Below are 27,952 nucleotides of genomic sequence, written 5' to 3'. Positions count from 1 at the left end.
TGCTGGAATTGAAATATATTGCAGCAGTTACCCAACTCTATGTCATCACAATAGCAGCTGTGCTAACGATTCATTCAAATTGCAGCCCATTGCAATCTCCAAGAAGTTGGAAGGATGATTTTGTCAGCGGAGTTGCTCAATATTCATCGCCAATTCCAATGGGTGCCAATTATTGGGATATTATGGAGATGGGGATTAATAGTTCTACAAGCTTAGATCAGAGGTACACAATTATTGGTCTAGAATCGGAATATCTTGTGTTGCAATATCATTCTAATTTTATTTGAAATTGATTTGTAATTCAATGTGATCCATCGAATGGAGTTTATATATTTGTTTTATGAATTCTTATGCTGCTATTTTCCTAGCACAGCAATATTCGACTTCTTGAACATAACTTCAGTGGAATATCCTTAGCTAGTCCACTCAAATATCTTAGCTTTAGCCATGGCCTTTAGCCATATGGAATATGGCATTTGCAGATGGTAGAACTTTAACAGTCAGCAAGTCAGATTTTGGCCTTCATTAAAACAAAAGTGTTGGTTGTTGAACAATATACATGTGTGAGTCAATAGTAGACTTAGTATTTGGTAATGCAGACATGAATATTCTTTAAATTAATGGATGATCAACATTTTTAATGGATCGGATTTGAACGATAAACATTATGAGTCTTGATTTGTTTAGATGATTCATCTGATATCGCACTCCTCCTTCAGTAAGACCCACCTATTATTGTAATTTAAATCAAACCATCTATTGTTTAAACCAAAATTTTGATGTACTACAACAACTTAATTATTCTCTTTCAGCTCTATTTTTTGTACCTTAACCCGTTAGAGCCTAACAGTTATTTTTAATCTTGTACTACTACTTTTATAGCTCACTAGAGACCCAGTGAGGCCATCTCTTATATAGAGTAAGCTAGCTAACTGTAATTAAAAGTCCCAGGTCATTTCTGGAGACATTAATTCTATTTCTTTCTGAACTTGCCTTAGTTTTTGCTTATGATAATTAATCAGTTGTATTTTATGCACATAATTCTATTATTATATCTCTCAGATATAACTCTACCACAAGTGTAGAGTCTTCTCAGCACTTCAATGCCATTGATAATTGTTGGAGGAGAAGAAACCCTAGATGGGCAGAAAACAGAATGGCACTAGCAGACTGTGCTATTGGGTATGGAGCTTATGCTCAGGGTGGTAAAGGAGGAAAAATATACACAGTCGTAAGCTCTGAGGATGATGCAGTTAATCCAAAGCCTGGCACTTTACGTTATGGAGTAGCTCTTCCTGGACGTGTTTGGATTGTGTTTGGAAGAAATATGAACATTGTATTGAAAATGCCTCTTGTTGTAGGAAGCTATAAGACAATAGATGGACGAGGAGCTCAGGTTCACATATCCGGAGGTGCTTGTATACTTATCCATGAAGTGCAAAATGTAATCATCCATGGGTTGAATATCCATCTCTGTAAGCCTACAGACCCTGGTTATGTAATGTGGTCAGACTCAACAATTCGACATCTAGGAAGAGCTGAGGGCGATGGGATTTCTATTAGGTCATCAAGGCATGTTTGGATTGATCACAATACTCTATCCATCTGTCATGATGGGCTTATTGATGTAACGTTGGAGTCCACTTATGTTACTCTTTCAAACAATTGGCTTAAACACCATCACACAGTATGTACTTGGCTTCCTAATGCTATTTCCCTGACCTGATTTTCTTGGATTTTTTTCCCAGTACTTGCACAACATTTAGGAAATGTGTTCCACAACAAACAAATTTCATGTTTTACTGTTTAACTTAGATTTCACCGGTATTTGCAGGTTATGCTTCTGGGTCACAGTGACCATTTTTCAGAGGATAAGTTGATGCGAGTTACTGTGGCTTATAACCAATTTGGGCCTGGTTGTGGTCAGCGTATGCCCAGGTGAACGTGATATTCTTTCCAAATTTCATCGAGATTATAATGATTTTAGATGTTAAAGGCTTTCTGCAAATGTTTCTGTATATAAATTAACTGCTTAAGCTTAAAATGTTTTCCTCATGGTTGGCAATAGGGAAATATGCACGTTCAAGACGATTGTTATGGTAGAATATATACATACAATTTGTAATTATTCCTTGCAGGTTTTGGAAAATGGGGGTCATTTCCTTCCATAAATAAAAACTCTTTCATTAGAAATATAACATTTACAGCCAACCTACCATGCAAATAAGTATAGTATACTTATTAATTATGTCAACATTTACAGCCAACCAACTATGCAAATAAGTATATTATTATCAATTATGTCAACAAGCATGCTTCTAAAGGTATGATCCACCAGTCGGAAAAGCAAGATCATAATTAATACAACTGTAGTCAAAGGATGTTTCAATTTTTCTTAATAATTTAAATTTAATGCTGGATAGGTAGATTATTTTTACATATTACTTCATGTAGTCTTTAGATAGTTTTACAGATTTATATTTAAAATATTTTTTTTATTTTTAAAAATAAACATAAAGATTTTGAAACGGCCCAAACTCTTTTACATGAAGTCAAAAAGAACGAGCCAAATGACAATAAGAATCAAACAGAAAACAGCAACAAGGTTGTAATCTAGCAGAACAGCATCTCACATAGGGGTAATCTAACAGCAAACTGACAGCATCTCACAAGGTGGACCAAAACCAGTAGACACAGGGGAAACCATCCACCAACAATGAACAAAAACCAGCAAGCTTAAGGCAGTTTGAAGTTAAAATGCTTCAGGGTACTCTAAACATGCAAAACATCCCGTCCCCCCAATAACACTTTTCTTCTTTCTTGATAAAACTCTCAAATTTTAAAACCAAACTTGAATCAAAAGGATATAAGGGGGATTAGAAGAGTCTTACCTAATAGATTCTGGTTGGCTCCTTTTCTTTCTTTGAAAAACTAGGTGGTAAGAACCCAAAAAAATCCCTTCTCTGCTCAAACCTGATTTATGCTAGAAATCTAACGACAGACAAGAAAATATTACCCCTCAACACTCTACACTATTTATCCTGGGGTTGAATCCAACCTTCCAGTACTTCAGAGACAAAATAATCCTCCTCGCATACTCAGCATCCATTGCTAAAAACAGATTCTCTAAACCAGGTCTTAATGTCCAGCGGAGACGGTCATCTTTATCCACCTTATACTTTTCCCGGGGTCCCTAAATTTGACTTCTCAGCTTGAGTTCCTTCAAGACATGCCAAAGGAGATCCGCTGAAAGTATTCTAAACTCTTGAAGTTCAAGTCACATTAACAAGCAAAAAAAGTCCAAGTCACATAAACAAGCAAAAAAGTCCAAGTCACTTAAACAAGCAATTAGGGTTTCTGGAATATGCAGATATGCCTAGCCTCACTTACACTCAAGGTGATGGTTATGAATCTATGATAGAGGAGAAAATTCTTAATTATTCGTAGAGAAAAATAAGTCTCATAAATTTATTCTTATTACATTAAAATGCAACTCTTTGTAATACAATGAGAAACTCTTTTTTCATCTAACTACATGTGGATATTAATATGTATATTGAAAGTAATTTTACAAATTGTATGATTCATAAAAATGAATACTATAAACATGAGTAAAACTATAGAAAAAAGGGAGAATAGCACCTAAAAACATTAATTAGTCCCTTCTCCACTATTAAACATGAAAAATAACTACTGGTCATTTGATCACTTTGTGCCAAAGGTTTTCCATCTAAGGTTTAAAGCATGTAGATCCATAGCCCCTTATAAATACAAATTTCCCAAACATAGTCTGGGGCACATTTCTTTTTTTATAAACACATAGAATGGCTAAAGTGGTGCCTATTCCCTTCTATAAACATATACAATGGATAAAGTGGCACATATTCCATACCATAATTTTTTAGTCTTCTAGAACAAAAGCTTTTATCATTTCCAAATGGGATATGTAATCAACTTACAAGAGAAATAAGACAATATACATAAAAAATCTATAAAACATAGAGAGACATAGTGATTTATATTATCTTTGTAATGCCATGTCAAGGGGGAAATGACCCAAAAGACCTTACACTCTAGTTACAACTATCCAAGTCACCTTCCACATGGAAAGTTAAAACAATATAAAAGTTTAACTAGAGATGAAAAATTACTCCCACAAGTGTGTGATAAATATGTTAATATAACTATCTTGTAGAATGATTTACAAAGCATATATATCACAAATTTATTTACTAATATCTTGGGTGACTTACAAAGCATATTCACTCAACGAATACTAGTTAATATTAGTTACATTTAACATAATAGAGTTTGAAATATTGCCCCTCCCCCCTATGAAACTTTGTCCTCGAAACTCAAAATGAGAAAACTTAAAGAGAATGTTGTTTGGTTCCTATGTTGCATCTTCAGCATGTAAAATGTTCCATTGAACTAAAATATTATCAGTAGAATAATAGGTGCAAAGGTATTTGGTTCATTTATCCAAAATATTATATGGCTCAAAAAATATGGATTCTTTGCCATTCAATGTTGGTAGCTCTATGGGTATTCAAGCAATAATCCTAATAACTTTCTTGAGGTAAGATACATAAGAAATTAGGTTGATCTTCTAATATGGAAAGAATACAATTTGAACTACACCACTTGGCAATGGCCATAAAATTTTGGACCCACCTTATGATCACACATATCTTGCAATAGCATCTTCTTGTAGAAATGGAGATGTGAAAAGACCTAAACACCAATGAAAAAGGTGCCTTCTATCATATATTGATCCACCTATTATTCATTTTTCACTAGCACCAAATTATTCTTAAGGATCAATGAAATTTTCTCTTTCTTAGCCAATGTATTATTACAACTAAGAACTTGAAATATAAGTACCAAAAAAATGTGGGGAGGTACCATAAAGAACCTCAAAAAGGTGTCATCTTGGAAGCACGATGATAAGTGGTAGTATACCACCACTCAACTATTTGTATGTGAATTTAGTTTTATTTATCCAACATTTATTAAACAATTGATGATGAAGTTTCAAGTGAATCATATGCATTGGGCACATTGAAGGTAAAAAGTTTAGGTCGAAGACTTGAATAGCCAAAGGGGTTGTATGGTTTTCGGTGTAACCCCCTGTAATGCCAAAGTTGGTTTAACATACAATTAGATTGAGTTGAATAATCAGTTTTGGGCTTACTATTTTTTTCTATAAGACATGTTTATCTTGCAATTGATTAAGTCATACTTTCTATTTTTAGAAAGTCTTCTTCAAAGAGGATTTGAAAATTTGGATCTTATGGGACTTCGTCGTGTTTCTTTGTTATGAATTACAAATTATTTTAACAAAAATATTTTCCTGATGAATTAAAAATATTGTGACCCTTTCCCATAGTTTTTTCCTAGTATACTGTGAGTTTTTCCATGTAATTTTGTGTGTTCTTCGTATATTACATTTCATTGTTTTTTTCTCTTTATTATAAAATGTCTCTACATCAACAAGAGATAAGAACTTGACCTACTATCCCTACTAGTCAAACACAAAATTACAAAAGTAAATTCGAGACATTTATCGTCATCCTCAATTTGATCATTAGTTTCAAGAAGATAAACCAAAATCATGTTCAAGTTAGTGACCTATAACAAATAATTTGTATCCAATTTCTAGTAAATGTAGGATCATAATCCTTGATAATAGAGACATGCATCCCATGAAATTTGAAGATGGAATCTAATCTTTGATCAACTAGAAAATATTTTTGTAAGAGTGAGGAAATGCACCAAAATAAGCATATTTGTCAATTGATTACCAATAACCGAAATTGTATGTTTATTGAAACACCTATAATGAAATATATAGAAATATCATTCTAAGACTTATTAGGGACATAAAATGGCCACCAAAATCCTACAAGGCCTTGATGGTTTCTTTATTACAATACTAACAAACTACACTCAACTGCAAATGCTTTGGTGTCCTTATTCAATTCATCCTAATAAAATCCTTTTTTACACTATACAAGTCTTCAAAAATATTGAGTAATCTATCATTTAGGTTCAATTAATAAAATTTCAATAGGATTTGACACTTGATGTGAGAGTTGGGAACTAACTAATTGAGCCCTTGATAGATGATAGGTTCTTTGAACAATTGGAACCTATGTATAGATTGAGGGTCATGTTTCAATTAATCAATATTCTTAGAACTATTCAATTAACTACTCATTCCTATTGAATATCATCCATCCAAGTAGGTATTGTAACTAAAATAGAAAATAGTGTACCATACTCTTCATATTGACATGAGAGTTCATCCACGACAATATTTTGATTTCCCTTCAAGTGTCGATAATATCATAATCATAACTCCACATTTTAGTCATCCTTTTTATTATTCAAGGGAGGACACCCTTTTCTACAAGAAATATTTCAATTTATGATCTATTTTGATCTAGAACTTCATGCTTAAGATCTAATTTGGATGAAATTGTTTATTATAATGGATGATATATAACATTTATATTTCATAGGTAGATTCAACTAAATTACATTATGAGTTTTTTGTGAGTGAAGATAAGTGGCCTATATTTTTTATTAACATTACACAAATGGATAATACCAAAAACATTACATTCAAGAATGAAGGGTTTAGAAAAATTGGGTGTGACTAAAACTAGAGTGGAACACATGGTATTCTTGAGAACAATAAATATTCAATTAATTATGCTAGTCTAGATGAAGTAATTTTTAGCAAGACAATATTTCATATGTAAATTTAGCTAGCTTGCACCCTATTATTTTCTTGTGAGTGAATCCTACCCTTTTGTATTAAGATAAAATGAAATCTAGTGTCAAAAACATCACATTCAAGAATGAATTGGGTTTAAAAAATTCATACATGAACAAAAATAGAGCAAAAATACATGGTAGTTTGAGAGTAATTAATGTTCAATTAGCTACATTAGTCTAGATGGAGTTATTTTTCAGCAAGAAAATTGAGGGATATCAATATTACCATAGTTATGAACAAACTTCTAATTTAATGCCTTATCAATCCTAATAAAACTTGTAAGAATTTGATGGATAGGTTTTGGTCACCCTACATCACCACAATTTTCCTGGGATCAACATTTCCTACTTCATATTAAATAATTTGGTACAAATACTCACTTGTTAAACTTCAAATGCATTCTTAAAGTGATTAGCAAAAAGTGGGTGCAATTGTAGATGATATACCCAATTGCAATTATAGATGAGAATGTCACCAAAAGACCAAGATGAATTTACATGCGTAGCTTTAAATAATTTTTCATTAGTTTAAATTACTATTTTGGGAATATTTACCTATTTGGCATGAAATTAGTGATAGTTATACAAGTAAGATCAAATTTTGTTAAAAACATGGACCCTAAAAATGCCATCCATCCAATCATCAATAACTAGAATATTGAACTTATCATTGATAACTAATTTTACAAGTTGACAAAATTTAAGGTATATCCCCAAACCACCATCTTACTTGGGACTCATAACTATAGGAGAGAAGTAAAGACTAGTTCTAGAGTGAATAACACCCACTTCTTGGAGCTCTTTATCTATCTTCTCAATTTCATTCTTTTTTTTTAAATAGGATATCTAAGCACCAATTTTTTGGAGTATGACTGCTAGGAATGAATGGAATGACATGATTATGGAGTCATGTGGGATGGTATCTGTATGACTAAATGTTTGAAGAATGATTTCTAAGTATGAAGAGAATGACATGATCATGGGATCATAAGGAAGGCAACTCTTGGGGTTCTTAAATACTTGGTGATACTTATCTAGGAGGCCTCGCAAATCCAATAGAGTAGAATAATTGGAAGGAGGTTGAGCTTCCATAAAATAGAATTGGGAAAGAATATTAGAATGAAGATTTTAACATTTTTTTCATACGATGATAACTAACCATTAAAACATTATTAGCCTTTAAACCTTGTAATATATATTGTTCTATTATGATTAATCTTGATCCACAACTTAGAGCCATTGCAAATCTATGTCTCACTTTTTGGCATAAATAGGACACTTAAAATTAATGTTTTTTTAGCATATTTTAATTTGTGTCAATTATACTGAAAAACTAGTAAAAAATGTAAGGATGATGTAGAATAATAAGTTGTAGCACTTTCTATGTAGATTCAAGTTGTAAGTTTTTGGAAAAATAATTTTATCATATCTATTTTGTTAAAAAAAAAATTAGTTTTTTACTATTAGTTTTGAATGAGTAAGATATTTTATATCACATAACTTTTAAAAAATAAAATTCCACTATCTTTAATAATTATATAATTAATTCCAATATATATTTTTTGTAATTTTCTAATTTAAGATTTAATTTATTATTGTTTGAATTAGTACTAAAAATAATTAATATTTTTATTTTCATTGAAACGAGTACATCTATATGGAGTGCAATGCATTATTCAAAGATTTTCTAATGTTCTTTTTTATTTTTTTCAATGCCTTCAGTAGAGGTCATTATTATTTTGCAATAGATCATTCATTATAAAATTTTTAAATGTATAATATTAAAAAATATAGTACATATTATAATTTTTGAAAATTGAATATTAAATTCTATATATTTTTAAAATGACAAAAATAAAATGGTTTCATTTGACCCCAAAAAAGGTGAAGAAAAAATATTTTTTGCCAATATTTTGATAGATGCAAAAGATACTACATTGAGTTTATAATTTAATCATAGGGGATTGTATTGAAGTTGGTTTGTTTTAAACCCCTTAAATCAAACACCCGGGTTAACTAGAACCCCTCTAAGGTTAATTCATGTACTTTTCTAAAAATTATGTCATTTAAATCAAAACTTTGGATGTCTCATAAGTGGGACACACTATTAAAGGATTACCTAACTAGAACTAGTCACAAGTGAGTGGACCTAATGCTTGTAGTCCTTAGCAGGGAAAACTTTAAGAACCCCCCCCCCCCCCCCCCCTTGGACAAGGTGTAAAAACCTGACGAAAGTTGTATAATTCTGAGGAAAATTTTAATTTTACTAGCAAATTTTTGCGGTTTACGGAGAAAAATAATAATCTCCATTGGCGAATTAGCCGTGATCGCTCAAAGTTTGTGAAAAATCCTGGCGAATTGTACTATTTTTAAAACCCAAAAAATAATTGCATGGGCGAATGGTAATGTGTTTAAAACCAAAAAAATATTTGGATTGGCAATTTCAACCTATTTTCAAACCATAAAAATAAAATATTGGCGATTTCATGCTATTTTCAAACCATAAAAATAAAATATTGGCGATTTCAAGCTATTTTCAAACCATAAAAATAAAATATTGGCGATTTCAAGCTATTTTCAAACCATAAAAATTAAATTTTGGTGATTTTAAGATATTAACTTTAAGTAATTAAAACACGTAGCACACAGTCATTAACTCTCTGCCTCTCACAGTCGTCAACTCTCTCTATCTCCAACTCACGAGCTGAAAATGCTAAGCCTTCTTAACCTCAAGATCTAGCGACTGAGGGAAACTGAACTGGGACTCGCCAATTCTCGACCACAAATATTAAGTCCGTGTCACCGCAGCGACTTGGAGATAGTGGTAACTTTAGCCCTTGTCACGTACTCACCAACATAAAACTGTTTATCTCAGACCAACTCGAGACCTCGCGACCAAAGCAATTTCACTAACAATCTCCAGCTCGGTAACATAAAACGCTAACACCCAAAAAGCTAGAGACCTCGCGATGTAAACCCAAACCAACTTGTTGCCAACTCATGGCTTGATCACATCTTCAGACATTTTACCTTGCGAGCTGGCAATAACCATAAAACTTAACCACAAACTATCTGGTCGCTAGCTCGCAACCTAGAATTTTTAAGGCTTGGATGTTGACTCGTTCCTGAGGGACTAGTTTGAAGGTTTCTCTTGAGTCGAGGTTGATTAGACAAGCGAGGACGATGGTTTCAGAGGCATAAAAGGATTTGATAGCTTCTGAGTTAGAGATGGGAGATCACGGATTTCTTTGAGAAATAAGAGCTCAGGTTGCTTGTTGTCAGGGATTTTGAAGCAGAATTTGTCCAATCAAAGAGGAATAAAATCATAACAAAATCATTCACAATAGATGAGCCTTAGCAGGATGCAGTGGATTTGATAGGCATGATGATGACTTCTAGGAATCTAGAGTCTACAGTCATGTTGAAACCCACCAAAAATGATAATTTTTCACGTGAATGCAGAATGAGAATCACCAAATGAAGTGTGAAAATGTTAAAAATACAATGGAGTGGTGAGTTAATTGGTAGAAGAGAAAATAAACCTTTTTCATTTTTTGAGAGTGGTTTTTTTCCTCAGAAAGGAAGATGATGTTTGAGCAGGATCGTGCATGGAGTTGTACTTATTGTGTGCTCTGTGATACCGGATGGGTGTTTTTTTGTTTTCTTTTGTGTGAGTTTGTTTATTGTCAGAGGGGTTATGAAAGTGAGAAGGATTGCCAGAGGGGGTGTGAAAGCCTTTTTTGTCAAGAAGGGCCAAGCATGGCACATCCTCTGCTTCTACTCTACCATAAGATGGCAAGGGGTTTGAAGAAGGAGCCCGTAGAGGAATGAAAGAAGGATTTCTTTGGGTGGGGAGTGGCAGCCAGTCATCTTTGTGACGACATGGAAGCTGCAACCCCCCCAATAGATTACATTTACCCTAAAGCTCTTGTTTCCACTTTCCCTGATCGTGGGCATGAAGGCTCAAGTTCCTCTTTCCATTTTCTCTGTTCCTGGGCATGAAGGATTCCTCCTCTATTTGGAAACGATTTGTTGGACTTGGACAGAACGTAACATCTCACATTCCATCCAAAATGAAGGCATCAGGGTGATAATGGCATGGCTCAAGCAGTTTTACAAGTTGTATAGTCATTGGGGTTCCTTTTCTGTTTCCAATAGTGATTCTAGACTCTAGGTGAAGGGAGAAAGTTGTATACTGTATAGTCATTTACAGAGAAAATGAAAAGCATTTAGTGTCAAGCTTTGTCTGTGCAGGTTCTTGAAGGAGTTATATCTAAATTTATTTTGTGTATAATTCTATCTCTTTCAAATGATCAGAATCATGAGATTTAATTTTTTTCATTTGTTGCATTGTTATGGTGTATGTAATTTTTCATTTAATGCTTCCTAATCCTATTATGCCCAAGAATGCAAAATTTCTGTTAGTCTAGAATCATATTAAATAATTAAGGATTCACCTCATTGTAATTGGTGGGTGGATTATAGACAGTCATAGAACACCTCTATATATATTACATAAACATCAATAGCATATAAAATCATAAGAGTATTAAGAATGAAAGTATTAAACACCACAATAGATTATTAGATAGGAATGCAATTATACAACATAATTAGTAAAACATCAAGACAACAAACCAGTGCCTTATCCTAGGGCATAGAGTCACTTACAATTCAAGACAACCTGATAATAAACTTCAATAAGATTCATTTGCAGATAAATAGGAATGAAATTATGAATAATGCCATTACATACAGTTACACAACCCAGATTCATATGTAAACTAAAAAATCCTTGACCATTCAATTCATAGTGAAAACATAAATTCAACACAAAGACAATTATGTGAAGATCACATTGCTTAAACTGTAAATGATATTGATATTATATTCATAATGATATCAGAAAGTAAATTCACAAAGCGATTCAACTATGCACGTATCAAATTCTTGAACAGTTGAGCTATTATAACTATATTAATATAAGAGTTTTCAAGTTCAACATCATTGATCAATAAAAGTGGCAACCTCAACCTGAGGATTCAACAAGCTTAGGATTATTATGAGGAATCTTGGGTAGCAACCTCAACTTGAGATTTCTTCTTTGGCTTTAGCATGGCTTGCCACCTGTCCACCTCTTTGTCTATTGGCCAACTAAATGCCTTTACCTCTTCCAACTTTGCAACTGAATCTGTCCATCTGGCATCTATAACTGCCCTGGACTCAACAATAAACTTTGCATGGTCAACCTCAACCTTGAACAGTGAATCAAGCAGACCGTTAAGGAAATCAGCATCAACCTGTTCATTTACATGCTTGATTATTTCTTCTTGCTCCAGAATCAAATCAAATTCGCTGGTCCAATCAGAAACTGATTTCAAATCTCCATTACTACCATAAATTGAAGGCACCAATTTATTATAACCTTCCCCAAATGTCTGCAATTTTTCATTTATAAGCACATCCTTCCCTGTGAAAAATGCATAAGCTGCATTCATTACCTCCACCATGTCTTTAGTGTCACTGATCTTGGGAGGGAACTTGTCACTATACATCATTTTTGTATCTATATTATCCATTAATCTACTTCTTCCTGACCAAACATTGAACAAAGGTCCAAGAAAAGCGACAGCCTCAGAGGATGTTTTGCTTGCCTCTTTCAAAGAAATGTGCAAATCATGCACAACCATCAATTTGTCTTTCAATACACTAATCCTGTGTTTCAGAATTCCTGACACAATAGAGATAGCCTTGACATTTTGTTCCTTTTCAAGCTTTTCAATTTTCCCTGTGTATTCCTCCATTTTTGCTGTCACATCAGCTGGTATTTCTTGTACTTGTTCTGTAATCTATATTGGAGGGGGCTCATTTGCAATTTTTTCTTTCAACTCCACTAAATCTTCCTCCAGAGCACCCTTCTTCATCAGTGTCTCTTCATATTTTTTAGACAACGCAATCAATTGGGTATATGTTTCTGTGTATCTTCTTGACAAATCCTCTATTTTTGATAAATTCATGAAAGAAACTTGAGTCAAAAATGAGGCAATCTCCGTGTCAGTTGTGTTCTGCAAGTTCCAGATCATTCTATCAACTTTCTTTTCTACTTAGATATTTAGAAGGTGGGGCTTTTGAGTGCAAGGGGCCAAAGACCAAGCAACAAGTGTCTTTGACTTAGGATTAAATCCTGATCCTCTTATTACATCTTCAATTTCAAATTCAGTTCTAAACATTGGGTCCTCTTGCTTCCTAATCTGATCAATAATAAAAATAGATTGGCTATCCCAGTTAGGCATCATAATCATACCAATACTCTTTATCAATTGTCTTGCCTGTTCCACAGATATTTTCTCCCTGTCAGGATCATATTCCTGCAGTGCCTCGATGATCTCCTCTTTCTTTTCTTCATTTGCTTCCTCTATGATCAAATTTTGTTTTAATTGATTTTGTTTCAACCTTGTCAAAAAACTTTTAAATTCATTTGACTTAATAAAGTCATCATCTTTCATGAACTCATTTGACAACATCACATGCTCATCAAAGCCTTGAGCAAGGGCTTCGTTTGTTTCTCCCTATTCTTCATTCTGCCCTGCTTCTCTGAGATGTGTCCCTGTTCTGTAACAACTGCTCTAGCAGGTTCTCTCCTCACAATTGTACCGACCTCGATGGTTTTTTGTTTCTTTGCAGCTGGCACTCAGGTAGATTGAACTTCATCCCCATTCTCTACATTATCAGCAGACACACTAAGTGGCCTCTTGCCATGTGAAGAATGTCCATCTTGGGGGTCTTGCTGCTGAGCAATCACTTCTAGAATTTGAGGCATTTGTTCCATCAGAGTTTCATATAAACTCAACATTTTTTTAATCCTCTCCAGGTATGGGCTATCAGGGCAAAAACCTGAGAAACTAGGGTCAGCAGCCAATAGTTTTGCTTCAACTCTCATCAATTTTTTCCATTTTCTTCTCCTTTCTTGTACTTCATCTTTTCTTAGCAAATTTATAACCACATCTTCATCATCCAATGGTTCATGGTCCTTTATTGTGGCCCAAGGTGTCATTTTTGGCATTGCAACTTTAATAAATTGTTCTGGATCACATAATCTAGACACAACATTAACCAACCTATACTGTTTAAGTAAATTGTTTGCTTCATCAAAGGAACTCCTACCAATGTTAAAATCAGACGCAACCCAAATCCTAGGAAGAAAAGAACCCTTCCTATGTTTATCAAGGTATTCTTTTTCAACTAGGGTCAATTGCTAGATAAACTCCATAAAAGCAATCCTAATTGGAACAAATTTTGGTAAAATATGGGGAGGCTGAGGACACCCATAGACTCTCATCACAGTAAAGTTATCAAAAAAAAAAAAGTCCCCCCAGTTATGTGAAATAGGCCAATTTGGAACATACTGGTAAGGTCTCAAAACTCTCCTAACATTAATTGACAATCGTTCCCTATTTATTCCTAGCATTTCCATAATTGGCGAAACAATCCAATTTTCAAAGAAAAGGAAAGAAGAATGGGGAGAAATGTTGTCCCAAACCTGGGTCCATCTTTGTATTGGCATTAAGACACCGAATTCTTCTTTCAAAAGATCCAATTCTTTATCCACGAACTCAACATTATAGAACAAGATTAAATTCATTGCCAATGAATAATGCTTGAATGTAAGGCTGGGTGCACCACTCTGAATTTCAACTAGAGCATTACAAATGTGTTCAACCACATAGCCCACATAATCATAATCTTTGTTAACATCTGGGTGTTGAATGTCCATAGCCATCATCAGTAATTCAGTTGACACTATTGAATCTCCATCAAAACCCCCAAGACTCTGTATAATCCATAGATTGTACAATGCACATAATGGTGGAAAGGTGTGATGTCAAATGGTGGTTCGATACTCTCTAGAACTATAACCGGCTTCTTATTCACCCTAGGCATGTATCTAGGCATTGCATGCTTCTTGATAACACCTTTGTATTTGTCATAATCCTCTGCAATCCACTCCAAATCTATATCTGTACATGCAGCACCAATAATCTGGAAAGCTTCAACAAAGCTAGCTCTGATAATTGAAACTAGGACAGACTGGTTCTTTCTTTTGATTACCCTAGATACTGGGCAATAGTGTTTGGCCAACTCTTTGATCAAATCCACATCAACATACACATCTGGCACAATTAACTTTGCCATATTTAAATCCCAAGGGTTTGACATCGGGACACCCTTAACCCTATTTTTCCAGAAATAATGAAACAGAGCAGAACCAGTCATATTAAGCGTGGTAGGGTTTCTGCATTGGCTCCATAAATCTCTCCATGCCAAATGATTTGTATTCAAAGCAACGGAAGTCCCTGGCATCAAATCTACAAATTCATCTTTGTATTTATTAACCATCGTTTCCTCAGTGGCACTAGCCTTGGAACCTCCAGGTCCTCCTGCTCCACTTGTCGTGGCCTTGGGCTTGGGCTTGGGCTTGGAACCTCCAGTACCACTCGTGGCCTGGCTCATTTTAGCTGCAGGAGAAAAACTTAACCAATTTTCTGAAATTTTCTCACACCCAACACTCTGAATTCTCCAACGTTGTTGCAGAGCTCAATTCACTGGATTACCTCAAAGATAGAATGCATTAATGCAATTATACAAAACCTCGGCTCGATCATGCAATTTATGGTATTTACTATTTGAATTTTGGGCGCCGTCACTTCTCTCAAGTCTCAAGTCTCATTAATTGCCACACTTGCATGAACTAGCTACTGTGGCATAATGACATTAATTCAAACTTCAAACTGAAGTACTCGAGCGAAATTTGAATTCATGCCCTTCTATTTGATTGGCGATAGGCATTCAAAAATTTTACAGAACCCAGCAAACAAGTCCAAGTGTTAGCGAGTTAGCGACAATGCTACCAAATCCTCTTAACCGCAAGCTCGCAACCCCTTTTACGAATCCTCAAAGAATCTCGCGAGTGAGCGACAACCGTTGATCTAACAAAACAACTTATTTCATCGCAAGCTCGCAACTAGAAACTTAACTTGACTTAAACCCTTGCGATCCCACGACAACAAGACACTTAACCACCTTCGCATGCTCGCAACACTTTTTGACTTAAGACTTACAAACCCGCAAGTATGCAATGACCACAAAATCAGACCAAAACTTACCTGTCGCCAGATCGCAACTTAAAATGCTAAACAACTTCAAAACCTGCGAGCAAGTGACTTATCCGCATCGCATGATCATAAATTAAAATGACTTAACTGCGAACACCTCGTGACCTTGCGATAACATAAAATCACACCCAGTCGCAACCTCACAACATAAAATGGTATTTGGGTGCCGTCACTTATCTCAAGTCTCATTAACTGCCACACTTGCATGAACTAGCTAGTGTGGCATTAATTCAATTAAACTGATAGAATGCATTAATGCAATTGTACAAATGTCAAAATCTCAGCTCGATCGTGTCAAAACTTTTACAGAACCCAACAAACAAGTCCACATGTCAATCCTCATCTTTAATCGCACACTCTCAGCCGATTATAACAATCAGGAAAGGAACTGGCGAGTTAGCAACAATGCTACCAAATCCTCTTAATCGCAAGCTCGCAACCCCTTTTACGAATCCTCATAGAATCTCGCGAGTGAGTGACAGCCGTTGATCTAAAAAAATAACTTATTTCATCACAACCTCGCAACTCGAAACTTAACTTGACTTAAACCCTTGCGATCACACGATAACAAGGCACTTAACCGCCATCGCATGCTCGCAACACTTTTTGACTTAAGACTTACAAACCTGCGAGCATGCGAACACCACAAAATCAGACCAAAACTTACCTGTCGCCAGATCGCAACTTGAAATGCTAAACAACTTCAAAACCTACGAGCAAGCGACGAAACCAACTAAGCTGCGATACCAACTACATCGCATGATCGCAAATTAAAATGACTTAACCATGACAACCTCGCAACCGTGCGACAACATAAAATCACACCCAGTCGCAACCTCGCAACATAAAATGGTCAAGTGCAAAACATCTTGCGAGCTAGCGACAACTAAAATCTCCCAGTACTCGCAAGCTCACGACTTAAACTGACTTGATGATAAAGGACCTGCGAGCTAGCGATAACCATTAAACATGTCTGGCCGACCGTTTGACCATACTTGATGTTGACATGGACAAATAAATAGAGGACAACTCAGATTTTCAACACACGACAACTTCGGTTTACTAGCCAACTAAGACAAAAAACAAACACAAAACCCTAATCGCCATGAACATTATTTTAAGCATTTAATGTAGAATAGTAGAAAGGTTCTAGCAGTAACAATTATGCAATATGAATAATTTCATGGATCTTGTGACACAAATTTGTTGCATTTCATGTTCAACATGTTACATAATGTGGAACCAAATACCAATTTACTAATAATTCAATTGTTTAGTAATAATTCAAATTCACAATTAAAAATATGAAATAAGTATCCATACTACTTCTGATTGACAAATTCAAGGAATACAATATCAAAAATCATCAATGACAACTATAGTATTGCAATTTTGCAAATTGAAATTGTAATATGACTCAAGAATTGTAGTATAATTATAAATACCTATAAACTGACTGCTAATTCACTTCAATGATTCAGTCCGACTGTCCGAGGCTTCTATATCCCAAATGGACTCAAGATCTGGAAACTGACTAGTACTAACAGGTTCATCTTCATTCTGAGTCAGGTATTCAAAAATTTCTTCATCTTCATGTTGACTCTGAGTCTGCGATCCATCATATTCATTTGTCTCAGCACTAGCACTAGCAGTAGCACCACCAGCTTTTAAAGTGTTGCACACCCCTCATCTATCACACATGGAATTCCAGATTGCTAGTGCCCTATCATATGGAAAATCTCTAACATTATACTGGGTTACAAACAACCTCAAGCAAGTTTCCAAATTCTTGTCTAATTTGTTTCTGATCTTTGATTTCAAAAGCCCTAATGCACTGAAAACTCTCTCATCTTCCACCGACCCCAATATCATTGTTTGACATAAATCAGCAAGTTTCAAATATTCTGGTATTGCAATACGCAATGCTTCGCTTTGATCTATCCTTTTCCAAAGCCTTGTGATTGATCCAGGTTCAAATGGATTCTCCAAGTTAACCAACTATTGTTTTATAACCAATGCAAATTGTTTACATTATTTTCTAAGATGATTTGAATTTAAAATTTCTTCTATTGGCTGTCCATTGCAATATGTATCTTTTGAAAATGTCAATATCAATTCCTCTAGTTTTTTATGATACATCTTTGCGTCATTTGGATTATCTCCAATTGAATGCCAAAATTGAGGATACACACAACCCATGCCTTCAAGTATTTCTTCTCGAGGGAATATTTCACGAATCTCAGTTGAAAGTTCATATGCAATAGACTTCAAATTATCACTAACAGATTTAACAATCCTGTCAAAATCTTCCGTTTTAACTGGTAGTGCTCTGCCTCGCTTGCCCGTCTTAGATTGGTGCATTGGTATCTGAAATCCTTTTACAAAGACACATAACTCATTTTTTGTATTGAAATGTAAAAAAATTTCAACATGATTCAAATCTGTAATTATCTGCCACCTAAAAAAATTTGGGCTTCGCCCTGTTAGATCTGAATATAGACCATCCAAGCTCAAGCATGTCATTTTACGTAGAGTGCTATACTCATTGATATACATAGTTCTATCATGGGCTTTCTTAACAAGTTTGTTCATTGAATCCAGCATGGGGAGAAGACTAGCTAAAGTTAACAGAGTCTCTATATCACTTAACTTATGTAAGAAATCAGGAGCTTTGTCTACTATGAGGTGTTGCTCATACATTAGTCTGATCAAGGATTGATATTCTGTTAGAACTCGTTCCTTTGGTCCATGCAAGGAGATCCATCTGGTCTCAACATCCCTGAGAAGCTTGTTTCCTCCTGCTACTCCCTCAGCAAAAATCTGAAATTCTGCAAAATGTTTAGGACTTCGGCAAGAGAATGAGTGGAGCTCGTGGACCAAATCTTCAACTTTTGACACTGTAGGGAAATTGCTTATAATTCTATATGCTAAATTCATTCGATGGGATGCAGTGAATGCCTACCATGTATGGTGCAATACTAGTTTGTAATCTGGTGCAAAGACCGGTCCTTTGACCTTGCATTACTTTAGCTTCATTAGCTCCAACACACACCAACTTCTTGGCAATTGTCAAGTCATCCATACTAGCAATTTCATTCAAAGCTTTCTTAACTTCCAAATATAAATTTTCTGTTGTTGAATTGCCCCTCATTTTACAAACATAGAGTAGATGAGCTCGGCAGACGTGTTCTTTTACAATATACACATGCATACAAACCCAAGCAGTGTTATCTACTGCAGTAACTTCATCTATGGATAATGAAATGAAATTTGACTCTTTTACACTCTCTTGTAAATTTTCCTTTTCCACCTCAGCGAGACAATTTGCCATTTCCCATCAAGTGTTTACTGACCAATGTGACATAGGATAGTGAGGAACATTCAAAAAAGATAATAAATTACTAAATTCTGGGAAATCTTTCATAGGATGCCCTCTCGACATAATATGAAAAACAACACTCATCTGAACAGTCTTTGCTAGGTTTGCATCTTTCGATGCATGTTCAAGCCCAGCCTTGATTGTATTTCCAAATCCACTAAATTACGAATCAGTGTCGTTTTGTGCTTATGCTCTTCCTATTCCACGACATACTTAACATGAAGACATTCTTCCTTTGATTTCCATCTTACTAATCGTGTTTCCTTTCCGTCTATGATCTATTTTTCATAAATCTTACCAATACGCTTTTCTATGGTGTCAAGCTTTAGCTGCATCTTCTTCTCTCTTTTAGTTTTCCAACTACAAATCTTACACCTGCATTTTGTTGGTTGTTCATCATTGTTTGGGACCGGTTCAATGAATCGGTACTTTGCTACCCAATCAATCTTAAAACTCCTTGTCATCTCCCACTCTCGCCCCAGTTTTACTTTCCTTTTTCTTTTCTTCCTACCAACATCATCTTCAGTACTAGCATTTGCATTCACCAATGGTATCTCATTGTGTGTATCCCTTAGAACATCTTCTGTCATGTCGGTATTATCATCCTCATTTGATGTATTTAACTCAATGACAATCCCACCTTGTGGTGGTGGTGAGGTACTGTGAATGGGTTCTGCAACTGCAGAGGTTGATGGACTAGAAACTTTGCCAATTCCAAAAAAAGACTTTATGGCACTATCTTTAAGTTTAAGTTTTGGGCGTTTTGATGGCCTCTCAATCCCTTCAATTTCACTACCCTAAGCAGTCTTACCCTTGTCTGACATCTCAATCCCTTCACCACCCTGAGGAGTCTCACCCATGTCTGACTGTGACATCTTGTGTCTTGACCTCTCACTACGAATTAAAAGTTAAAACTAATACTATCAAGTATGAAGAAATGATTACTCACCTTTATGCCTTCTCAATTCTCTGAATCAGGAATCAGGAATGAATGCATGGGCCTGTGTTGCAGGATTGTAACTCTAGCCCTCCGCCCTACAATGAACTTTGACTTTCCAACTTAATTTGCGGAATGCGAATCAAGACTCGAGACTCTGAGAGCTCCCAATTTACTAATTAGACACGAACAAATTGTAAGAAAGAGTGTAAGAAATAGTGTATTTATAGCAATCCATGATTGCATTTTTGGTGAATTGCGTGGGGCCCGGGCATCGCAATTGCCAATAAACATTTAATTTAATTGCATTTTTGGTGAATTGCGCAGGCGTGCAATGAACATTTAATTTAAGTGGGGCAAAATGGGTCCTCGAATGCTTATAATTTTTTATTTGATATTGGCAAATTTGGCCGACGCATGTAATGAACATTTAATTTACCATTGGCGAATTAGGTCCTAGGTACGTGGTCGTTTTAGTATTGCTGGAAAATAACGGAGGTGATCTAATACCCACGTCCGAGTGATTCCAGGCGAATATTACAAGCATGCACATTGACGGTGTGTGGTCAATTGCGAAGCCAGATTCTACAGTGTACCGTTTACCCCAAAATTCTGGGCGATTTGACCACGATGTTGCCCCAAACTATTCGCGTGGAATTTGCCAATTGGCAAAGATTCGCCACTAAAAAACTCTCTGGTCCTTAGACTGCCCAAACCACATTTGTGCCTCCCAAGGAAAGACAAAACATATTATCGATTTTTTGATAGTCCCATTGAGTAAGTTTTACATTACAAAACACCCCCAAAAAATATTTTATGACTATTGGCAACCACAATCTAATTTTGTTTTTAGTGTAGACTTAATAATGGAGCTAGTCAACAAGCCTTTTGCTAATGAAGTTATGTGTATTTCCTCCATTGTTAGGAAAAAGGTCTCTCAAACTTATAATTGCATAAGGTTATTGTTGATAGTTGAGTGCATGCATATGTGCAGGGGGTGGGGTGAGTGGGGGTATTGACCTTATGGGGTCTGAGGAGACCATTCCCCTAGCATGAGATCTAGGTGGCATGCACTCTAATAGGGGTTCAAGGGTAGTACCCATGAAAACCATATTTTATTATGTAAATCTGGATCACGCATCATTAGGTCTCATATCTAATAGTAGAGATTATGTTGGCTTGTCTTTCCCTAAGGGGAAACCTTATTTTATGAGGGTATTTAATTATGGATGTGAATTGTGATGTAGTTTGAGAGACTGGTAGTTGATATTTTATCTTTGGATCTCTATTTGGTTATACTCTTATGAGAATCTTGTTATGCGAGTATATCATAATCATGTTGATTTTTAATAATATATTAGGTGGATTTTAAAGTGTGGTGTTTTTCTCTCAAAAGGGCTTTCTCCATATAACTCATTGTGTTATGGTATAATGATATTTATATTTACTTATGTTTAACTTAGATGCAACTCTCATAAATATCTAAAAAAAATTGCATAACACTCCTTTCAAGATTAGCGTAGGAAGTTTCTCTATTACCTTAACTTCCTTACACCCATTAATCTAGGATACTACCTTTTGGTGTTTCCTATAGCCAATGAATTTGAATGTTCAAGGGGAACAAAGTCTACTAAGAGAATGATTAAAAATATGAGCATCAAGAGGAATTATTTTCTTGTGAAACCTATAGTTCTTCCTCATTTAAAGATTATCTAAATCATTAGGCAGCCATACAAAATCAATGAGAAAAAATCATTATTTCAAATATTTTAAAACTTTTTACCAATTTTGATTACAATTAAAACATGTCATATTGATCTTTTTATTAGCTAACTCTTCTCTTTCCTATGAATAGTGATAGGTTAGTACCCTAATCATTCACATCTATTTGGGCTTGAAAGAGGACCATAGACAATTAATTTTAGGCTACACCATTGTAGAGTTGATTAAAAGAAAAATCGTTACAAAATGTGACTAATTTAAAATTGAGAACCTCTACCCAAATATATTCTTCGAAATCACTTATAAAACAACTTTTAAAAATTGTTCATGGTTGCCATATTTTTTATTCTCTAATTTCTCAAACTTTGTTTGACTTCCCTCACTAAATGTGTCTAGCATATTTTTGGCATGGCTCATGTAATGTCTTCATGTACACAAGATAAAAATGTTGTTGTAACTAGGACATTACCTAATTAATTATACTTTTAGGTCCTTTATTGCTTTATTCGCTTAGGCTAAACTTAGGTATTTTTTTATATTTTATTAGTTTGAACTTATTTGGCACATGTTGGACCTTATTAATTACGATGTGGAAACTTGTAAAGCTCTTTTAAAATTATTGTCTAGGGTTTAGTCTAGGGTTTCATTCATCATTTCTATAAGGATTCATTGTATTCAATTGTATCATTAATCTTTTGTTTATCAATACAATTCTTAGGTTGTTGACAAAATCTATCTTTCTTGGTCTCCATTTGTGATAGGCATTTTGCTTGTAGGTGGTTCATGGTCTTATGGAGTTGAACAAATAACTCCAACAATAAATTTATTGAAACTTTAAAAAACCCTCTCCAAAAGAAGGAAAAAGCAATGAAAAGGTACATGTGACTAAGCATGAAGGACTCAAGATGTCCCCCTTTGGCACCAAAAAGAAAGAAAAGGAAATAAAAAGTACATGTGACTAAGCATGAAGGACTAAATATGTTCCCTTAAAAGCTAAATTTGTGGCATAAGTACAATCAATATCTCCCCCATAGGAGAGAAAGGAAGAAATGATGCATCCCTGCATAATGAAGAAGCTCCAATGCTAAAGGTGAAAGCTCGAAGACAAATGCTACTGGAGATCCAAGATCAGAAAACCATATTCCTCTCCTTAGGGAGAAACAAATCCAATGATCAGGGTAGAAGCAACTCTATGAAAGGATATGGAAGGAAAATAGTCTCATGATATGTGTCATGGAAGACTACTCAATTGTCCACATGTCTGAATCAAGATATGCCAAATCAATTGAAGAAAATCTAAATATCCATGAAGATACTTGATGAACAACCTCATAAGACATTAATGAAGATGAGATGATAGAAATATTGAAGCTGCCATCAAAGAGGAATGAAATATCCTCAAACATGTCCCCAATTTCTAGGATTTGTGATGTAACAAATAATTCAAACAACAAAGTCATTGAAGGTTTTGTTATGGAAGTTAGCATATGTGATTGTTGAGTTCTACCAAGCCATTGAAATCTTGAATGGCTTCCTTTTCTAGGTAGAAAGAATATATATAGAGATTTTGATTGTTTAAAATTTGGATGATTGCAAAATATTGGTTTGTTATATATAACCAATTGTTAGAATTAGTACCATAAAATTTAATAAATTTTAGTTTTTAAGGGGGGTTTTTGGAGTTGATGTTTACAATGTTTACTATTGAGGAAGTGAACCCATCTATAGCATTAGAGGACTCATCCTTGGCATCTTTGAAACAATCAAGCACAACAAGCCTATTAATGACCATAGTATGGAAGGCCCTCATCTTTCTCAATTATGCTAATATTTGGATAGTTGATCTTTGTAGACATCTATCCTTGCAATTGGTCAATTTTATCATTGACAAATTCTAAAAGGCATCTTTGGTGGGTCCAAAGAGTGACAATCACCAACCATGATAATTTGGAGTAGTAGAAATGTTTGTCAAAATTATGTGAAAAAATGATCAAGATGCAAATATGATGAATGAGTAGGTGCTTGAACGAGGGAAATAGGGGCTTGGACTTAAAAATGATCCAAAATTATAAATCAAATTGATTGGTTTGAAAAGATGAGAACAATAGGACAATCCACTGAAAGGGGTAAAAGTTGGCCCAAATGTATTGTACTATTTAGATACCATATGGAATGATTTAGAATCAAAACAAATAAATTCTAGTTCAATTGATAAAATTTTCTTACAAAGTTTTAGATATGAGAGTACTATTGGAGATTTAACCATTAGAACACAAATTGCAAACTATAAATTATCTTATGGTTGTAACAAATCACCAAGTTGTTAAAGCATAGATTGTCAAGGCCTACATATGATGACACAAAGTAAGGATAGGATGGAAGGCTCTATAAGATATGTCTACTATATAAGCCCATGAGTAGATTGGTCCTACTCATAAATAGTGTTGACCCAATGTTTCAAAACACTAACTATACAGGATTAAGATTATACCTATACTCCACTATTTCATCCCAAGGTATGAGATGAGTAACTTCTTAGGGATAATTGCTTGCTAGTGCAATGCAAAATTCAAACTGATGAAGGTTGCTTACGGTGAGGTTGAAAAAAAATTATGAGATTTTACAATAGTGAAGGGTACATGAAAGATCACAACCATATAGAGAAATTGTTTGAGAGGTAGTTTTTTGGACTCAAAATATTCCCCACTTTACTGGACACTCTACGGGGAATCTGGCTAAATCAATAATGATAACTCTTATAAAGATATTTGAAAACTATTGGCACAACGTTTTTAACTTAAAAGTATATTAAAAACTACTTGCAAGGGTAGATGTTCTCAAATCAACTCTATGTAGATAAATTATATCAAATTCTGCTAATGTATTAGATCAAATGCTGCTTGTAATTGCATTGAAGTTTAACTGCTCCGTGTTTGCTATATGAGTAGGATAAGATTTGGATACGTACACATTGTGAATAACAACTATGAGCCTTGGGGAGATTATGCCATTGGTGGGTCAGCACACCCTACGATAAGAAGTGAAGGAAACAGGTTTCTTGCCCCCGCTGATAAGTCCATAAAACAGGTAGCTACTGGCTAACATCAAATTTCAGTTCATGTACTTAATTACTGACATAAATTACAACTCTCTCATCCTAAGTACTACTTTTGGGTATTTCTTTCATTTGAACCAAGCAACAGGTTACCAGACATATTTGCACTGAAGCAGCATGCAAACCTGAATTATGGAGATGGAAGTCAGTGCATGATGAATTCCTCAATGGAGCTTATTTTGATGAATCAGGCAGAGGCAGGGAAGATCCAAAATATGTTGGGAGACAAAAAATTTAAAGCTAAGAAAGGAAAAATGGTTCCATATTTGACTGCATATGCAGGCAGCTTAAGATGTTTTGTTGGAAGACAATGCTAATTATATAAGATGTTCATTCTTAATTTTTCATATTATATGAAACCCCATGAGATTCAAATGTTCTATATACACAATTTTTTAATAAAAAGTTCAAATTTATTTACAAGGAAGAGCTCGTGTAACATGAAACTTTTAAGTTTTATTTTCTTGTAAGATGCAAACTTTCACTAACAGTCCTGTCCACTGGCTATGGTCTAGCAGCAAATTACAGTTGTTCAGTAAATAACCCAAGTTTGAACCTCAGCAGGTGAGATAACCCCTTACAGAAGCGTCTTTTATCATTGAATTGATGAATTTATTGTCATGGATCAGAAAATTTCCTGCATATGGATATGTACGAACCATTGCAAGTGCTATGCACTATAGGCTTGTGTTTTTTTAACAAGGACAAATAGTCCAGTTCCAATGCAAGGCCTAGCTTCTCTTGTGGTGGAAACTAATTTATTCTTTAACATCATTCAGTTCAAATATTTTGTTGATGTGGAACTCATGTTAGTGTTTAGGTTTTGGAGATTACATGAATTAGAGAAGACTTTGTAAAGTAAGTTTCCAGAAAATAAAGAAGATATTTGGTGTGAAACATTTTGGATTTTTAAGTACTGTGTTAAGCTTCCTCTTAGTCACTCTCGTGAATTGCTGGAGCATAAATTATCTCTGTATACCTCTTTCTCTGCAGTAAGTTTTTCTTGTCATAGACCTTTTTCTCTGCTGTAAGCTTTTCTTGTCATATACCTTTTTCTCTATTGTATATTTTTTATCTGTACGATGCAAATGGGTGCAGGTCTGAGAATAAGGAGTGTCTGTCTCATTTTGGTTTTAGAGCAAACAACGATGGCCGAGAGGGTAGTACATAAGAACGAGGACAGAAGTGGCAGGAAACATGCTGTTTTGCAGGGGGGAAAAAAGAAAGATAGAAAAAGATCATGGTACATTTGTACAAAGAGAGGTATCCTCAAGGTGCCTAAGAAAATCGAGCCAAAATCTGAAAAGAATAAACGACAATGCTTATGTAATTGATCTTCCCGAGTACTTGGATATCACTCCTATCTTTACTGTTTGAAACTTCACTCACACTCTCGTACAACAAGTAATGATGAGATGAATGATGAATAGCATGGCCAGAATATAATTATATTAAGCACTTAGTTTTCTATAAAAAAAATGTTGGAAAAAAGATGAGCTGTTAGAAATAAGTCACATCTAGATCAGTGGTGGGCCGGTCAAAGAGGGGTCAATAGTTTATTCATATGAGTGATAGTTTCACAACTGATATCAGAATTCTAGATTTTAGATTAAATTGGACAATAGTTTTTAAGGTTTAAAGATTTATTTGAATTTCAAACATGATTGAAGAAGACAACATGAATTGGCACCACCCACCATTGTTTAATGGACAAAACTATGACATATGAACAAAGAACTAAAAATCATAATGGTAGCAAATGACTTGTGAGACCTAGTGGTCACTGGTTTTGCTGATCTAGTAGAACCAATACTGTATGTAGCTCTCACAAATGTCCCTAAGACTCAGTTGAAGGAGATAAGAAGAAAGGATGCAAAAGCCCTCAGTTTGATAGAGGTAGTCTTGACAAAGGCAAAAGAGTCTTGAGAAATATTTAAAACAAGTTATTAGGGGACTAATAAGGTAAGATTGGTTAAAATCTAGGTCCTCCAGAGAGATTTTGAAACTCTCAAAATGAAGGACACTAAGTCTATTTCAGAATTTCATAAGAGTTTATACTTGATAAACCAGTTTTGGACAAATGGTGAGACCATAGAAGGGCAGGGATTCCGGAGAAAATCCTTAAGAGTGTACCCTCAAAGTTATTATAAAAGCAATGTGCAATGATATCATTGTCACAAATATGGTCATTATGCAAGTGAATGCTGAAAAACGCAACGTGACCAATTAAAACAAAGTGCAAATGTGGCTGATGGAAAAGTCTAGTTAAAGTTGACTAATTAAAAGCCTTCATAGTGTGCAACATTGGTGAGTAGGGCAGCATTTAAATTTGGTATTTGGATAGTGGATGCAATAGTCACATGAGTGGTAATGAGAATTTATTTGCATTTATTAACAAGAATGTTAAGTTTGAGATTAAAATGGAGAACATTGAAACTGTTTAGGTGTGGGCAAAGGCTCTATTATGATCCACATAAGTATAGTGACAAAAAACGAGATTGAGAATGTTTATTTTTTACTAGGAATAAAGTGCAACCTCTTAAATATTGGATAATTGGTCTAAATAGGTTACAAGGTGCTAATGGAAAAAGGAGTGTGTTATATTTGACAAGAATGAGAACAAGAATGTGGTAGTAACAATGCAAATGACAAAGAAAAGAATTTTTTTTTTCTATAAATACAAACAATTTTATCATCTCAATTTGTAGTTGCTCGTCCCAAGCATGAGAAATGTACAACAGTATAGTGTGACAATCAATCTTCAAGATAGTCATCAAGGATCCCTTAAAGTTATGGCATCTAAGGTGTGCACATTTAAGTTATTCTAGACTAAATGTTTTGTT

The 27,952-nt window shown here is 34.7% G+C and overlaps 1 protein-coding gene across 1 annotated transcript; it reads left to right on the top strand.

Moving 5' to 3' along the window:
* Window positions 1–158: 158 nt before the first annotated feature.
* LOC131076970 (probable pectate lyase 4) lies at window positions 159–26,280 on the top strand. The gene is made up of 8 exons (XM_058014326.2): window positions 159–223; window positions 1,063–1,493; window positions 1,533–1,687; window positions 1,835–1,938; window positions 24,943–25,081; window positions 25,226–25,403; window positions 25,601–25,673; window positions 26,208–26,280. The coding sequence occupies exons 1-8, from the start codon at window positions 159–161 to the stop codon at window positions 26,278–26,280; spliced, it is 1,218 nt and encodes a 405-aa protein (XP_057870309.2).
* Window positions 26,281–27,952: the final 1,672 nt, after the last annotated feature.

Source organism: Cryptomeria japonica, chromosome 9, assembly GCF_030272615.1.
Source record: "Cryptomeria japonica chromosome 9, Sugi_1.0, whole genome shotgun sequence".
NCBI classification, from domain to species: Eukaryota; Viridiplantae; Streptophyta; class Pinopsida; order Cupressales; family Cupressaceae; genus Cryptomeria; species Cryptomeria japonica.
The sequence above is the reverse complement of the archived record's forward strand: the minus strand, read 5'-3'. Positions and strand labels throughout refer to the sequence as shown.